The sequence below is a fragment of the Sarcophilus harrisii genome, chromosome 1 (assembly GCF_902635505.1).
Source record: "Sarcophilus harrisii chromosome 1, mSarHar1.11, whole genome shotgun sequence".
In the NCBI taxonomy this organism is placed as follows: domain Eukaryota; kingdom Metazoa; phylum Chordata; class Mammalia; order Dasyuromorphia; family Dasyuridae; genus Sarcophilus; species Sarcophilus harrisii.
Genome location: NC_045426.1, coordinates 663924967 through 663941775, shown reverse-complemented (window position 1 = coordinate 663941775; position 16809 = coordinate 663924967). Strand labels below are relative to the sequence as shown.

At 52.0% G+C, this 16809-nt stretch overlaps 1 protein-coding gene across 1 annotated transcript; it reads right to left on the bottom strand.

Annotated features, from left to right (window-relative positions):
• Positions 1-424: 424 nt before the first annotated feature.
• Positions 425-14626, bottom strand: PLK5 (polo like kinase 5). The gene is made up of 15 exons (XM_031948069.1): positions 14486-14626; positions 13775-13882; positions 12976-13116; positions 11754-11883; positions 11362-11449; positions 10671-10766; positions 10360-10558; positions 9412-9544; positions 9037-9113; positions 7784-7913; positions 7202-7279; positions 6805-6961; positions 6527-6656; positions 6328-6441; positions 425-5943 (listed from the first exon to the last, which is right to left on the bottom strand). The coding sequence occupies exons 1-15, from the start codon at positions 14591-14593 to the stop codon at positions 5758-5760; spliced, it is 1875 nt and encodes a 624-aa protein (XP_031803929.1). The 5' UTR covers positions 14594-14626; the 3' UTR covers positions 425-5757.
• Between the last annotated feature and the right edge of the window lie 2183 nt (positions 14627-16809).

The following is a 16809-nucleotide window of genomic DNA, read 5'->3' as shown; positions in this document are numbered from 1 at the left end:
GGAAGGAATCAGTGGGATGTATTGGGTAACGATAAAAAATTCTGACACAGCCAAACCTGCACTTTGAGAAAATCTCATGGTGGCTGAATGGAGGACGGATTGGAATGGGGAGAGACTCGAGGCAGACTGATCCCCCATCGGGCTCTTGCAGCAATCCAGGTGTGGAGAGATGGAGGCCTGTACCGGGAGGATGGCAGTTCTGGACACTGGCTGGTGGAGAAGCCGGCTCCGGGGAGAGTGATTCCCCCGGGATGCCAGCCTGGTAGTGATTTCCAGAACATTTGCCCGGCTGCGCTCCAGCCCTGGTCCTCCCCAGAGCCCAGATATCTGTAGAAAAGCCCAACCCAGTTCCTTAAAACGTTCCCTGCCTCTTTCTCATGGAGAACCTAGCGGAGCTGTTGGCCTTTGTCCAGGCCCTGCTGTGGGAGAGCTGTGTTGGGTCCTGAGGGAGTGGGGGGAAGGAGCGGGGATCTGGAGACTGGGACACGTGGGCTGCCATGAAGGGACCAGTCACGCTGCTCTCCGTCTCATCTAAAACGAGAAGCTGAAGGGCACTCTGGCTCCGGCGGGCGGCTCTGAGTCTCTTTTACTGCCTTATGAGGGGCTTTTTGAGTGTCTCCTTGGTGAGTTGGGATACCTGCTTTAGTGAAAAATTTTGGACGAGTCAGGGTTCTCCTTACTATCTGTGGGCCTTAATGACCTGAGCAGTGTCTTCTACTAAATAAAAGGGTTGGACTTCGGAGGTTTCCTACGGTTACTCGTGGCTCTAACTCCAGTACGGCCATCCCCAATGTCAGGACCATGGCTCGTGTCGTTCCTCGCCTCGCCCCCAGGTGGCAGCCATCGGCTACTTTGGCTTCTGGATGGTTTCTCCAATTACTGGGGTCTTGGGAAACTTTTGGGGACATTGGGCTCCAGGAGTCAGGCCAGTCTGGCAGGCCATCCCTTTCCTCTGGTTCCTCTGGGGCCCCTCGGATGCCTTTTCTCAAGAACTGCGGCTGGCCGGGGCCCAGAAATAACTGGGAACATGATTCCTAAACCTCCCAGATTCCCTAGACGTCCCCAGACTCCGGGGGGCCATCCATGTGTGCCCACGGTCCCATATTAATACTCTGGCTATTCTGAGCCAGCCAGGACACCACCGTCTGCTGTCTCCCCTCCACTCCTTCCCTCAGCCCTCAAACACTCCAGACATGTTCTATCGGCTCAGAAGCCAGTGCAGCCACATTCTTGGCACCGGTCAGATGTATTGTGTTCAGCCCATTTGGGATTTATTGGTCTCCATGAAGTCATCCCCGTGGCCCAAGTGCAATCTCCTTCCCCCACCTTTTCACCCTTAGGGAACAAGAGGAGAGTAGGGTCTACTATTACTGCCTCCTGACCCACCTCCTCAAGGGCCAGCCTGTAACAGGAGAACCTAGAACTTCCCTGGGATTGGGGAGGGGGGCGGGGATGAGAGAGACTAACTGTAACTCTTCAGAGGCTGAACTTTTCAGCTGAGAAAAGAGACCAAGAGCCCCTCTCTGGGAACCAATTTAACAGGTCCATTTTAGAAGAGAATTTCCTCCTTAGGGTTCAAACTTTCCATTGCTTTTTTAATGGTAGATTGGGATTTTAAGAGAATCCAAAGGCATTTGGACTCAAATTGGATGAATAAGGTAGGGAAATGGGTCAGAATTCTGACTTGGACACTCAGTAATTTTGTGTCTATTAACCTTCCCAAGTCTCTGTTTCTTAGTCTGTAAAATGAGAAATAACATTAGTATTATTCCCTCAGTGAATGAGAAACGTACTTTGTAAGCCTTAAAACTACATGAAGATGTTATGGGTGAGTTGGGAATCCTCTATGATAAACATTTATTGTATGGAAATGATCAGAAACAAAACGTTTCTAATAATATCTGTCTTTAGGCCGTTTATGATCCGCTGGGAAATAGCCTGCTTGACGGACAAACACACTTGGACGGATAATTTGTTATTTACTGATGTCAAGATGCATCTCATTACTTTGCAGCCCTAGCATGCTTTTACCAAGACCTTTATAAAGACATTCCCTTAACAGGATCTTCACAGCAATCCCAAGAGGTGTCCCTTCCCTCTGTACCTTGGTTTCCTCATCTGTGAAATGAAGGGGGTTGTAGCCAGTGATCAGAATAGTATATATTTTCCTAGCCACCTAGTTTACATAAGCTTCAGTATCTCCCTTCTCCTTTGATCATCACAGCACTCCAAGGGTCTACATTGAAGAGGTTATTATACCTTGCCAGAAACTAAATGACCTCTCCAAGATCACTTGGAGTAGACGAGTGAAGTTGAAGTCGGATCTTATTCCCACTCAGTTTCTTATATAACACAACAGGGCCCTGCAGTTCTAAAACTGTTTGATGAGATGATGCAAAGAGAAAATTAAAGATAGGATTCCTCAGACCCCAAAACTAAAAGTATGGAGAACCTTGAAATGAAAAAAAAAAAAAAACCACACACACAAAAGCAAACAAACCTTGAGACCTATCACGGCTGCCCTATGAGGAATCATAATAGCAATCTGGTTCCTAGGTAAAATGACATAGCCCAAGAATAAACGCTCTAGAAGAGTTTGGAGAAAGCTCTGGATGATTGGACTTAAGCTTCAAGCACTCATGATTTCAGCTGTGTAGGCCCTGGGGATACTTAATCCTCCTTTCACCAAGTCAGATCACAATCCTCTCTAGCCTTGTTTTCTTGCTGGGATTGAAGCAATGCATGTCCTGAGCCCTAGATTCTCCAGGAGAACAGATGCTTTGTACTTAAGGTGCAGTGAATGGTCTCCTAACTAGTCATAATCACAAAACCTACGTTTAAAGCATTTCAAGCTTGGTAGGAGCTCCCAAATCTTGGACTTTGCTCATAAAAGCTTCAAGCTTCTGGGCTTCCCTCCTTTAGTTTTCATAAGCAATTCAAGTATATTTGAGGTCTGTTCCTGCCATTTAGGAAAAGAGGCCCGCTAACTCTAAAGCTGGATCAACCTTTCCAACTCGCTTTTGCCATCTGATCACATCTAGTTTGTCAATAGGATTTAGATTTAGGACCAGTATGCAATGGTCTTGAGACTTTGTCCTCTGCTATTGCAAGAATATGATCACCCTCTTCTACCTCTGGATCAGACCATTCATTCATCTTATATTGAATTCTGGCGTGAGAAAGCACTAGAAGACTCTAGAATCATCCTGGGATGTCCATAAATACAAGTGGGCAACAACTCTGGAATTTAGAACCACCCCAGGATGTCCACAAACACAAACAGGCAACAGCTCTGGAATTTAGAACTATCCCAGGATATCCACTGACACAAGAGGAAAAACAACTCTGGAATCTAGAACCATCCTAGGATGTCCACAAACACAAATGGGCAACAGCTCTAGAATCTAGAACCATCCCAGGATGTTTACAAACACGAGTGGACAACAACTCCCACATGCCTTTTTCGCAGGGCCATGGAGAGTCCAGGTTCTTTGCTATCTGACCAGCTCCTGACCCACATGGGTCACCTTTGAGACCAGCCCTACCCTACCCTTGTCTATGTCTCAGACAGCTCGGGGCTGCCCAGCTAAGTCAGGAATTCAGGCCCTGGCTGTTTGGCTATTTCCATCCCAGACAGATATTAAAAGCCCTGACTTGGCGCAGACGGGACTAGGGCGGGGGAAAGAAAACCTTTGGAGAAATCCCTGCAGAGCTTGGAGGCTGAGCTCAGAAGCCCCGGTTTGGCCCTGACTCCCCTTCTCATGGAATGAGTCTTTGAAAAATCCAGCGTGGTCTCATTAATATTTCACATCCCCTGCCCTCCACAGTAGTCCCTCAACTCTTGGTCTTACTCCCTGGCCAGCTCCAATTTCTGTGGGGAAAAACTGAGGGGCTTATGTACAGGTTGGGCTGCCAAGTGGAATTTCCTATTATTTTTTTTTCTTCTCCCACCCATATTCCTCTTCTTAGGACCTTAGGGCTGAAAAGGAATTTGGAGCTTACAGATAAGGAAACTGAGGTTTGGGGATGGAAGGGGGCTTTCCTAAAGTCATAAACAGTCAGCTGCAAAGAACCATCTTTAAACTCCAAATCCATTTCTCTTTCTCCTGCCTCATCTTCCTGCCCAGGCTACCAAACACTTGACGAGACTGGGCTGATCACAAAGGCTGGGATAATCTTGCCAGGCTCTGGGTTCCTTTGAACTCTGATCATTTAAGTCCAAATATAATAGACTCAAGGGTTCAAAGAGATCCCCACCACTTTTCCTTGTCACTGTCCCTGGGCTGAGTAGGGTGAGACCCTCAGCTTTGTGGGTGAGGAAGCCTGGCCTCCCTGGCAGGCAGTAAGACTCTTTGCCATCTTTCCCCTTCTCCCAAACAGATAACAGGATCCGATCCCAGCTTTTTTCTTTAATGAAAAAGATCATTTAGGAGACACTCAGTCCAGTGCCGTGAGCCCATTGCAGCTCCCACCTGGGCCTCCTGGCCTGGGCTTGCCTGCCCCAGGCCAAATCCAGCAGGGGCAGGGCCCCATCAGCCCCTCTCCCACATTATTTAATCAGCCGTAAGATCACAGAGTTGGGGGAAACTTTGGAGGATCCCTTCCTGTAATGTGAATCTGTGACAATATCCCCAACAAGAAGACACCCCCTCCCCACCTCCAGAGCAATCCATCAGACAGATTCCTCCTAAATTTCCTTCTCCAAACTTCCATTCAACGCCCTTAGGTCTGCCCTCCAAGAGCAGGCAGAACAATTCTGAAATAGGGGAAATCCACCCCTGCTCCACATGACAAGCCTTCAGATACTGGGGAGAAAGCCCCAAATAACTGTCATGCGTCTCATCCTCCACTGTCCAAATCTGTTCTCTAACATCCCCAGGTTCCTTCAGCTGATCTGTTATGACAATTTTCAGGCCTTTCACTGCTGTCCAACCTTCGGATGAGCTCCCACTTACCAATGTCCTTCCTAAATCTGAACACTGTCTTCTAGAGACCTGACCAAGGCAGGAAGCCGCATGTCTCCTGCCTTCTTCCTTCTCGATGCTCTTTCTCTCTTGGACAGCCCAAGATTGTCAAGCTTTGGGGGCTGCAATGTCTGTAATTGCTTCATATGAAACCCCCAGATCCTTTCCACGTGATCTTTCTGGCTGCGTCTCCCCCATCTTATTCTTGTGTAGTTACTTTTTTGAACCCAAGAGCAGAGCTTTACACTTCTGCCTTTTAAGTTTCATGTTGGTTTGGGGGTGTTTTCAGCCCAGGCTGAATACTGGCCTGGAACTCGGTGGGTCAATAGGGGCCAAAGGAAACTCCAGCTCTCCTTGTTCCATTTGCCTTTGCTTCTGCCCTCATTTTTGGCTCTCGTCTCACTCCAGCCTCAATAACTGCCGGTTTTCCTGAACGGGGCAGCCTGGAGTGAGTGAGGAGCCTGGGTCTAGTCCTTCCTCTGTGGTCTTGACTCTAAACTTCTCTAAAAGTCCTCCTTACACCTTTCACACCCCCAGTTTTTTGCCTTCATCTTCCTTTTCACTGTCCAAGGCACCTCTCCTATTTTCCATTTCTCCCCGATCCCTCATCCCAGCTGCACCTGCTAATGCCCTCTGTACCTCCTGTGCTCTTTGCCCCCTTAGTCCACGGTCACCGACTCTTCCCTACTTGCAGTTTTTCCTCGGCAGCTTTTCTCATCACTGGGGTGTAGGCAGCTGCCCCGCAGACCCCTGCCTCCTCTCCTTGGCATCCCAGAGGGCCAAGGAAAGGGTGCTAGAAGGTCTGGAGCAGGTGGAGGGTGTAGCAGAGGCGCTGACGCAGGGGCTCGCTGCAGCCCTGGCCCTGCAGGGTGCCCAGTGGGTGCGAGGTGGCCCGCCGCTCCTGGTCAATGTATGTTAGCAGGGGCTCTTCTCTGGCCCAGTTCAGGAGCAGCTTGGTGTGGTCATGGTAGAAGTTGACCTGTCCGGGAAGGGCAACAAAATCTGGTAACCCTCCCCTGCGTTTCCTGCCCTAGAAATAGGTGCCCAAGCTGGACCAGAGACAGAGGGGGGAGCCCTGCTCACCTCTCCCTCCCTCCCATGCTGCAGCGAGGATTCCCTAATGTGTCCCAGAGGCGCCCTCTCACTGGGCCCTGGTTATCACGTCCGGCAGCCAGTTCCTAGCTCCTTGCCCGGGGGCCTTCTCCTACTCCCACCACATCCTGTGGTTTGTGTGACCTCAGGGACCTGAGTCTAGAAGCCCCTTCCCAGAGCCAGGGGGCAGCTGGGGCTGGGACAGCAGAGAGGGTTCTAGCCCCTTCTGTGCTACCTGGGACCCTCTGCCCCTCCCTTCTCCTCCTCCTACCTGCATGGTCTGATCACTGAAGAGCAGGAGCAGGGCCTGGTCGGACTTGAGGAAGTGGAGCAGGGAGAAGCCCGGGCCAGGACTGAGACTGGGCTGCGTGGGGAGGCTCCCACCCTGGAGGGAGGGCAAGGGTGAGGGAGCCGGGGGCCGGAAGTGGGAGGGCCCCAGAGCCCACCTGTGCCCATCAGCCCGGCCTCACCTCTAACAGCCAGCGCTTCATGTAGCGGGTAAAGAGCTGCAGCACGGCCACCTTGGTGGCCAAGGAGTCAGGAATCTCCCTCCAGGTAAAGGTCACCGCCTCACCCTGAACCGGACAGTAGCTTATGCACCTGAAGGAGGGGTCCAGAAGTAGGGGGGATGGGGGGGGTCTCGGGGCACAGGGCCCGGGGAGGGGACGGCAGAGAGGGGAGCCGGGGACTTGCCCACGGATGGGAGTCAGGCCTTGGGACCCAGCTCAGGGGGGCCCAAAGCACTCACCCCAAGGCCGGCTGGAGCGCGATGTGGGTGCCATCCCGCAGGAGGACCCCGGTGCTGCCGTCGGAAAGCTCGTAGCCGAAGCCGTACTTGTTAGAATAGTCCACCCACTTGGTGGCCCAGAGCACCGGCCGCTGCTGCCCTGGCGGGTCCCGCTGCCCTGAGCACAGGGAGGACAAAGTGAGCAAGCGGGTGCGGCAGCCAGAGCTTCAGCAGAGAAAGGAAGTGGGGAGGAGGGTCAAGGGCTAAGTAGGAAGGCAGGAATCATCTCCCTCGGCTCCCTCATCCCACAGTGGGGGGGGAGAGCCGGCCCCCGCAGGTCACCCAGAGCATCAGCTGCAAAGCCAGAACCCGACACTCCATCTTTAAAAAGGGGGTGAGGCGGGTTTACCAGGCTTACCTAAGGGCATCAAGTCCAGGCAATTCCGCAGGAGCCTCGTGGCCACCTCCACCCCATCCCCCAGGCTCCCCAGGCTCTCTGGAGAAACAGCAAAGATAGAGAATGAGCTCCCTGTCGCTACAAGTATTCAAGGGAGAACTTTGCAGAGAGTTCTTGTCAGGTCACTTATTCATGGGAGGCTGAGCCGGCTTGGCAGCCCCACAGAGACCGGAACCAGAAGCACCCACGATGTTGCTTGCCACTGGCTGCTGCAGCCAACCAGGAGGCAGAGGGTGGCTGTGGCCTGGCAGGTCACACAACTGTGCTAGAGTGGGAGTGTGTGTGGGGGGGGGAGGACTCTGAGCTCCAGGCCATTTATAGGTGGAAAAACAGAGGCCTTGGACACAAGAGGAGGAGCCCAGGGCCCCGAGCCAGGCCCGCAGCAGAACCGCTTAGTACCAAGGGTGCCTTTCTCCCATAAGCCACATGTCCCTCCCTGACCCTCCCGGCTTCTGCAGAAGGCTCCCTTCCGCCTCCCTGCCCTCCATCTCTTCCAGGCTCAGGCAGAAGGACCTTGGGAGGGGGGAGGAGGTGCCAGCTTACCTTCTGTGCCCGGAGGGTGACCCCTGAGGCTCCTCCGGAGCAGGATGTGGATGGGGGGCTCCAGGTAGGGTTCCTGGGGATGAGCTTCTTCCTCAGGGGCTTCAGCCTTGTGGGGAGGATGGGAAAGGCCCTAAATAACGAAGAGGAAGGCAACAAATGAACAATTATTAAGTACCCACTGTATGCCAGGCATTGTGTTAAGTGCCTTACAATTATCTCATTTGATCAACAACCCTGAGAGGAGGGTGCTGTTGTTATCCCCATTTTATAGTTGTAGAAACTGAGGCAGACAGGTTAAGTGACTAATCCAGGGTCACACAGTAAGTACCTGGGGTTGGGTTTGAACGTAGTCTTCCTGACTGCAACCTCGGCACTTTATTCACTGGGCCACCCAGCTGCTTAAGGTCAGTTCTGACAATTTACAAGGTTCTTTTCTCAGGGAAAGTTTGTGAGGGAGAGTTCAAGTGTTATTACCCTCCATTTTTAGGTGAGAAAACTGACCTTTGGGGAGAAAGTGGCTGACCTCTGGTCAGACATCCAGTGATAACAGAGGAAGGACTAGAACCAGGTCTCCTAGCACCTAGGTCTGGGCTCTTGGTGGAGCCCCATCCAGTCCTTTGAGGGCCAGCTCCAGTCCTACTGCCTTTGGAAGCCTGCCCCAAACTCTCTTCTCCTCCACCACCGTAGGAAGTGATGGCCTCTTACATGGAATGTTAGGCCACTGAATGTCTGACACTGAATGTCAGAGCTGGGAAGGCCCTTAGAACCCAGGATATCAGAGGTGAAAGATAGCTTAGAACAGGGGTCCCCTAAAAAGTAGGAGTCCTACTTTTTAAATAGGGGACCAGTTCACTGTCCCTCAGATTGTTAGAGGGCCGGACTATAGTAAAAACAAAAACTTTGTTTTTTGGGCCTTTAAATAAAGAAACTTCACAGCCCTGGGTGAGGGGGATAAACATCTTCAGCTGCTGCATCTGGCCTGCGGGCTGTAGTTTGAGGACTCCTGGCTTAGAACATAGAAAGATAGCTTAGAACACAGACTGTTGGAGGGAGCAGAAACTCTTAGGGCAGGAAAGGAACTTAGGGGTCATCATCTACCCCCTCATCTTGCAACTGAGAGACCTGCAGACTATTAATGGGAAGAATCAGAAGAAAAGATGGGGACAGGAGTCCCTTGGACCCTCTGGGACCAACACTGCCCCAGCCCTCCCCGAGTGCCTTTCCTTCTCTCCCAGGACTCCTGGGTCTCTCACCTCATTGCCTGCCTCCCTGGGAGTCTTCTGGGGATCCTCGGGGGCTGGGGCTGTTGGCATCTTTGGGACAAATGACCCTGGAAAGCAAGGGGGGGGAGAGGTGAGCCCGGGCAGAGTTTCCGGCCTGCTCTGGGCAGCTGGGCGGAGCCATTTCTCTGCCAGAGGCCCTTGGGTATCAATAACATCATTGGGAGCCCACAGAATTACCGGCGCAGGGAAGGCCAGCGGTGGAGGCGGCTCCCCCAGCTTTGTGCCTACCTCCGCTGCTCGCCTTGGCCAGTGATTTCCCACCTTCTCCGGCTGGGACGTCCCGGCCCTGGCACAGAGACTGGCCTTGCCTGTGGGCCCCGGCCTCCTCACTCCCACACAACTCACGTGGGGTCCGGCGCTGGGCCACGGCCAGGAACAGTTGGGTGGCCTTCTGGAAGAGTTTGTCCAAGGGCTGGGGGATGGTGAAAATGGGCGCCGTGTGGCAAGAGCGCGGAGGCAGCTGGTCTGGAGTGAAGCCCTGAAGGGGAAAGGAGGAGAAGGAGGAGCTCCTTAGTGAAGTGGCAATGGGGGGAAAGCCCTGCAGGAGCCCGAGGTGGCCCCGGGGAGACAGCCCTGGGCCTGGAAGCGGCAGAAGCTGAGTTCAAATCCTGCCTTCCTATGTAGGGATCCTAGGCGAGGGTCACTCCCCCTCCTGGGGCCTCTCTTTGCTCATCTGTAAACTAGTAGTCTTCTTCCAGCCTTTCCAACTGGAGATCTGTGAAGCTATGGCCCTTCTCCGAACCTCAGTCTCCTCATTCCAGCCAACCGTCTCTAAGGTCCCTTCCAGTACTAATCCTAGGAAACCATTAACTAGCCTGGTGACTGGCCAAGTGACTTCCCTTCCATTTCCTTCTCCGTAAAATTTGCACTGTAATCTCTCTCTTCCCTTTCCCCCAGACCCAGAGAAATAACAACAATAATAACCAGAATAACAGCTGCCATTTTATACAGTCTCTTCAGGTGGACAAAGCACTTTATACTGACCACTATCACAGCTCTGCACAACTATTAGTATTCCCATTTTTCAGATGAGGAAACTGAGGCTGAAAGGACATGACTCAACTATAATCAATCGGAAAGCAGAATTTGAACTTGGAGCTCCCTTAATTCTGACTCTGGTCCTCCTTCTTGAGCTTCTGGCCCCATTGATAAATGACCGATTGATACAGCATCATGCTGCCACCTCCAAAGTGGGGAGAAGGGGTTGGGGTCCCTCCAGGCCCTTTGCCCCTCTCCGGGAAGGGTTGAACCCACACTACAGGTTAGTCCAGGCCGCTTGGGAGGGGTCCAGACCTGAGTGAAGAAGTCATCTTCCAGGACCTGGTCGAGGCTGGGCCGGTCCGCGGGGTTGGGGGCCAGCAGGCGGGCAATGAGCCTCCGTGCGTTGGGTGACAGGTGAGTGGGCACAGGGTAGCGGGCGTCACGGATGTTCTGATACATTTCAGGCAGCGGGCTAGCCTTGAAGGGGGCGGAGCCTGTCAGCGCCGTGTACCTGGACAGGAAGAGGGTCTGGTGGGATGGCACTATGGGGACCCTGCCCCCAGCCCCGTGCACACGTGCACTTGGGCACAGACACCAGCCCACCCCCACTGTCCAGCACTCACATGATACAGCCCAGAGCCCAGATGTCTGACTGGACAGAGTGACCCTTGCGGGAGACAACTTCGGGGGCCAGGTAGTTGGGTGTCCCGCAGAGCCCCCTGGGAGAAAGGCAGAGGCAGTGAGAGTCCCCAGCCCAGACCAAAGGCAGCCCCCACTGGTACATCCCACAGAGGGTAATGCCCACATGGGCACACACAGACACACCCTGGCACACATCCCCGGGCACACATGGACTGGAACATCCCACAGAGGGTAATCCCCACATGGGCACAGACACACACACACATACACACACACATACACACACCCTGGCACACGTCCCCAGGCACATATGGAATGCAACATCCCACAGAGGGTAATCCCCACATGGGCACAGACACACACACACATACACACACACATACACACACCTTGGCACACATCCCCAGGCACACAGACTGGCACATCCCACAGAGGGTAATCCCCACATGGGCACACACAGACACATACCCTGGCACATGTCCCCGGGCACACATGGACTTCAGCATCCCACAGAGGGTAATCCCCACATGGGCACAGACACACACACACACCCTGGCACACGTCCCAGGGCACACACGCTCACAAGGAAACAGTCCCACCCAAAGCCGCAGTGGTAGCCCACACAGGAACCTGAACGTGCAGTTCCCCCGACACACAAACACACACACTTACCCATGGCAGCGCCCCCCAGGCCCCACTTTTGTCGCCAGCCCCAAGTCACCAATCTTCACCTCCATGTTCTTGGTAATGAAGAAGTTGCCTGCAGAAGGAAGGGATCGTGGGTGATGTGTGATGGAATGTGTTTATATGGTGGGACATGTGTGTGCATGTGTGTGATGGCATGTGCGCCGGGTGATAGTGGAGGCGGGGGCATGTGAACACATGTGGGGTGTATGGTGGGGTGGGGATGGGGAGCCACAAGTGGCTCAGAATGTACCTGGAGGCTCTGCTGGGGTCTCCCGCCTTCCAGGGACTTTCTGCAACCCCCCTGGTCTCTCCTCCCATCCCCCTCTCCCTTCCTCTGCCTCAGCCATCCCTGTCCCTGCCCCTTTGCCTCCACATACTGAGCTTGAGGTCTCTGTGGATGATGCCCTGCTGGTGGAGGTATCGCAGGCCAGCTGCAATGCCCCGTAGGTAGTAGCGGACCTCAGGCTCAGTCAGCGTCTTCCGGGCCTTCAGGACATGGGCCAGGGACTGGAAGGAAGGAAGGAAGAAACAAAGAAAGAAAAAAAGGAAGGAAGGAAGGAAGAAACAAAGAAAGAAAGGGAAGGAAGGAAGAAACAAAGAAAGAAAGGGAAGGAAGGAAGAAACAAAGAAAGAAAGGGAAGGAAGGAAGAAACAAAGAAAGAAAAGAAGGGAGGAAGAAACAAAGAAAGAAAAGAAGGAAGAAAGGAAGAAAAAAAGAAAGAAAAGAAGGAAGAAAAGAACGAGGAAGAGAAGAAAAGAAGGAAGGAGGGAAGAAGAAACAAAAAGAAAAAAGAAAGGAAGGAAGGAGGGAAAAGAAGGAAGAACAAAAGAAAGAAATGGAGGAGGGAAAAAAGAAAAAAGGAAAGAAGGAAGGCAAAAGAAAGGAAGAGGCTGGGTATGGTGGGGTACTCTTCTGAGCCTTCCTAGTTACCCTATCACCCAAGCCTAAGGATCTTTCTATCCACTCTTTTCTTACAACAATCCAGGGACAGAGGGTATTATTGCTGTTTTATAGATGGGGAAACAAATTCAGGGAAAAGAAAAAAGCTTTCTCAAGTCACATAGGGAATCAGTGGCTGAGCTGGAGGGCACCCACAGCTGATTTGGGGAGGTCCACTCTGGCTTGGCCTTTAGGGAGGACCAGTGCTGGAGGTGAAGAGGCAGGAAGGGAATAAGCGTTTATAAAACACTTACTGTGCAAAGCTTAAGCACTTTATAGCTTTGTCTCATTTGATCTTCACAACCCTGCAAGGTAAGTGCTGTTACTATCCTCATTTTCCAGTTAAAGGAACTGAAGCAGACTGAGATTAGGGGATTTGCCTAGCTAGTAAGTGTCTGAGTCTGGATTGGACATCAAGCCTTCCTGATTCCATGCCCAGTGCTCCACCATCTAGCTTCTTCAGCAGAAAGGAATTCAACTTGGGAGCTCAGAGATGGGAGAGATTAATGCTGGGGAAGAGGACGAAGCAATGGGATGGGGGTCAGGGAGGTGGGAGACCAATGACAGGGGTGAAGCTCTCAGTGATGAAGAGGCAGGGTCAGAGGCAGATGAGATGGACACGACATAGCCTAGGAGGTCAGGGGTGAGGAGGCCCTCACCTTGCGGCTGCAGTACTCTAGCACCAAATAGACATTGTCCTGGTCAGCAAAGTGCCCGTGGAAGCCAACCACGTTCCGGTGCCTGAGCTGGCTGTGGAGCTCAATCTCCCGTTCCACCTGCCGGCGAGAAGGTGGTCCTCTCTGCAGGGCAGAAAGGGAAACATGATGACTGAGGAGGAACAGAGGAGTCTGGGAGCCCGGGGATCAGGAACAAGGAAGCTCCACGCGTTGGGGGTGGAAAATGAGGAATCAGGGATAGCAGTGGAGATCTAGGATGATGCTGGCATTGGGATTCATGGATGGAGAGATTCAGTGATGAGGATGAAGGAAAATTGGGGGTGGGAACAGGATCAAGATGGAGATGGAATCAGGGAATCCATGAAGAAGAGATGGAGGAATTAAAGATGGGCAAATCAGAAAAAGGAGATTAGTGATGGGATGAACGTAGTCAGTGATTAGGGAGTGATGAGGAGGAAAGGCAGTGATGGGGAACATCAGAAATGCAGATTAGTAATGAGGATGGGGTATCAGGAATAGGAGAGAGAAGCAATGAGAATGGGGAGTGAGCAATGAAAGGGATCAGTGATGGGAACATGGGAAGTCAGAGATGATGGAAATCAGTAAAAGCAGAACAGGGATTGGGATCAGTATATTGTGGATGGAAGTAATCTCCAGTAAACATGGGGATCAGGGATAGGGAACTAAGCATTTAGGATTATGGATAGGAATGGAGGATCAGGGATAGGAATGGGAGGAAGGATCGAGATTAGGAGTCTCTGAAAGAGGCAGGGAGCTTTACCTTCCCCCACTGGTCCAGCCCACTGAGTCTTCCCCGGGGCACCACCTTGAGGGCAAAGACTCTATTGGTCGACATGTCGGTCAGTTTATAGCATCTGCCAAAAGCACCCTGTGGTGGAGAGGGGCAGTCACAAGGGACACAAAACACATTGCAAGCATCCCAGACTCTTCCTGGGACCCGGCCTCAATTGCTCTCTCCAGTCTCTAACCTCAAACAAGTGCACACTCCGGGAGCAAGGGGAGGAAGGGGGTGTTCACACACGCACGAACACATTTGCACAAGCACCAACCCATACACTCCCCCCACTGCCCATTTACACCTGTACTGGGCTTTCCAGGGTCCCCTACCTTGACAGTTAGGGGATCGGGCCTTTCAGCTGACCATTTACATGTGTGTCACTACCCCCCCCCCCCCCCACACACACACAATCTGCAGCCTGGCTAGGGGTGAAGGCAGACCCAGGAGAAACCAGAGGAGTTAAGTAAGTGGGAAAGTGGGCCAGCTGGAATGTGAGGCTTTAGAGCTGGAAGTCTTTAGAGATCGTCCCAGACTAGCCCCTTTCTGCGTACTATCTCCCTTCCCTTCACCCGGCTCTCCCTCCCTCCCCTCTTTGCTCCATTTATGCCTCATTGCCCCCAGCCTTCCCTCGCTAAACCCCGCAGGGACCCAGGCATCCGGTGCCCCCAGAACTCCCCTCCCTTCAGCCCTTACCGTGCCCAGCAGTCGCCCCCGCCTGTAGATGCGCCCTGTGCTCGGGTCCCGGAGGAAGGAAGCTACAGGCTCCTGGGCCCCCCGCCTCCTGGGGACTCTCAGCTCCATCCCCACCCTCCTACACCCCCTATCCCCTCTCCAGGCCCGGCTGGGCTCTCCCACCCACCTCCCCTCCCTCTCCCTCCCTCTTTCCTTCTCTCCCTCGCCAGCTACTTCTCCCTCTCCCTCCCAGTCTGTAACGGTGCCTGGGGGAGTCCCCGGGAAGCTTCATATACCCCCCGGGGCCAGGCCTCCGGGCCTCCCTCCCTCGGTGATTGGCTGTCGAGAAGACAAGAGGGAGGGGGAAGCGGAGGAGGGTGAGAGCCCTGGGGGGGGGGGGCAGCGTGAGAGGGGGAGGGAGGCAGGGAGCCAGGCACGCACACGGCTGAGGCGAGGAGATCGCGTGTGGGAGTTTGTGTGTGTCTGAGGTTCTGTAGGTAAATCTGTGTGTGCGCGCGCAATTGTGGCGTTAGCGTATGTCCGGGACTGTGGCCGTGTGTCCAGCGAATATGGAAATGTGGCTCCGTCTGTATTGTGCGAGGATGGGACAGTTCCCGGCTGGACAGACGCGTTTGGGGGAACGGGGAGATTGTGCGGCTGCGACTGGGTCCTGTGGCCGTGGCTGAACAAAGCGATATGTCTGTGGCTGCGCGGGAGCTCGCGCTCTGAGGCTACATGAGAGCCTCTCCGGGGCTGTGCATGTATGCGTGGACTGTGCTCACTGGGCATACAGGGTGTGTGTCCTGAATGTGACAGGGTTATGTGGGGCGTCTCTTACTGAGGGGGGTTTGTATGTGACCCCTGAAGGTATATGTGCTTGTAAATCCCTCTCCCCATCAACTGCGGGGCCCCAGTTTCCTCATCTGAGAAACGGGTATAGTTATCTGGCAAAGAGTACAGATACTTTAGTATATTTCACCTTTTTCTTTTGTTTGTTAGTTTTTTTTTTCTTCCTCATGCCTTTTTTCCCCTTCTGGTCTGATTTTTTTCTTGCAGGACATAACAAATATGGAAATATATCTAAAAGAACTGAACATATTCAATTAATATCAGATTACTTGCTCTCTTGGGGAGTGGAGAGGGAAGGAGAAAAATTTGGAACAGAATACAAATGCTTTAGTATTTTTTTTTACCTTTTTTGTTAGTTTTTTTTCTTTCTCATGCTTTTCCCCCTTTTGGTCTTATTTTTCTTGTCCAACATGACAAATATGGAAATATATCTAAAATAATTGAACATATTTAATCAATATCAGATTGCTTTCTGTCTTGGGGAGTGAGGAGGAAAGAGAGGGAAGAGGAAAAATTTGGAGCAGAATAGAAATGCTTTAGTATTTTTCACCTTTTTCTTTTGTTTGTTTTTTTCTTTTTCATGCTTTTTTCCCTTTTGGTCTGATTTTTCTTGCACGACATAACAAATGTGGAAATATATCTAAAAGAACTGAACATATTTAACCAATATCAGATTACTTGCTCTCTTGGGGAGTGGGGAGGGAAGGAGAAAAATGTGGAACACAAAATCTTACAAAAATATAAGTTGAAAACTATCTTTACATGCATTTGGAAAAATAAAATGCTATTGAATTTTTTTTTTTTAATAGCAGGAATGCTTGGGGTAGAGGGAGTCCCTTTCTCTTTCTTCTAGGGCTTTGAGGAATGACCCCTCTCCCTGGATGGGGAGAGGCCGGTGAGCCCTGAGCTAGCAAAGGGGAATCCATCTTTCCTGGCAGATGAGGATATTGGGAGTAGCTACTCATTCAGTCTCCAGATGACACTTAGACATATGCAGGGTCCCCTCCCCCCAACACTGAAATGCATTCAGTGAACCAAAGCTAAGTTGCATGGAGGGCCAGCTTCAGAGGCAGGCAGTGAGGGATGCAATAACAGACTGCTCAGAAAGGCTTCCCCAGGTCTCATGTTTATTTATACCAGGAAGGAAGACAAGTCATTTCTGGTTTTTCCTCAACTTCCTCATCTGTCAAATGCGGCTAATAATTGCATTGTAAATGTCACTGGGCTGTTTGTAAGGAAAATAGACCCTAGAGTTCTCTAGAAGCGAAAGCTCATTATATTTCTGGAGGAGGTGGCATTGGAAAGACCCATATGTATTTAGATAAATAGGCAGCTTGGTGCCCTCAAAAAGGGCACTGGTGTCTGGATTCTGAAGATCATAGAATTAGAACAGGAAGGGATGTTAGAGGGCATTGATTCCAATTCTCTCATTTAGCAGATGAGGAAACTGAGGCACAGAAAGGTTAAATAAATCACTTTTCTAGGGTAATACAGTT

Excerpts from the sequence above, each read along its gene's own strand:
- PLK5 (XM_031948069.1), bottom strand. The coding sequence starts at position 14,593 with ATGGAGCTGAGAGTCCCCAGGAGGCGGGGGGCCCAGGAGCCTGTAGCT. Across the intron at positions 13,117-13,774 it reads GGCTGGACCAGTGGGGGAAG|AGAGGACCACCTTCTCGCCG; the intron begins GTAAAGCTCCCT and ends TCTGCCCTGCAG. Across the intron at positions 10,767-11,361 it reads CCTGGGGGGCGCTGCCATGG|GGGGCTCTGCGGGACACCCA; the intron begins GTAAGTGTGTGT and ends CCTTTCTCCCAG.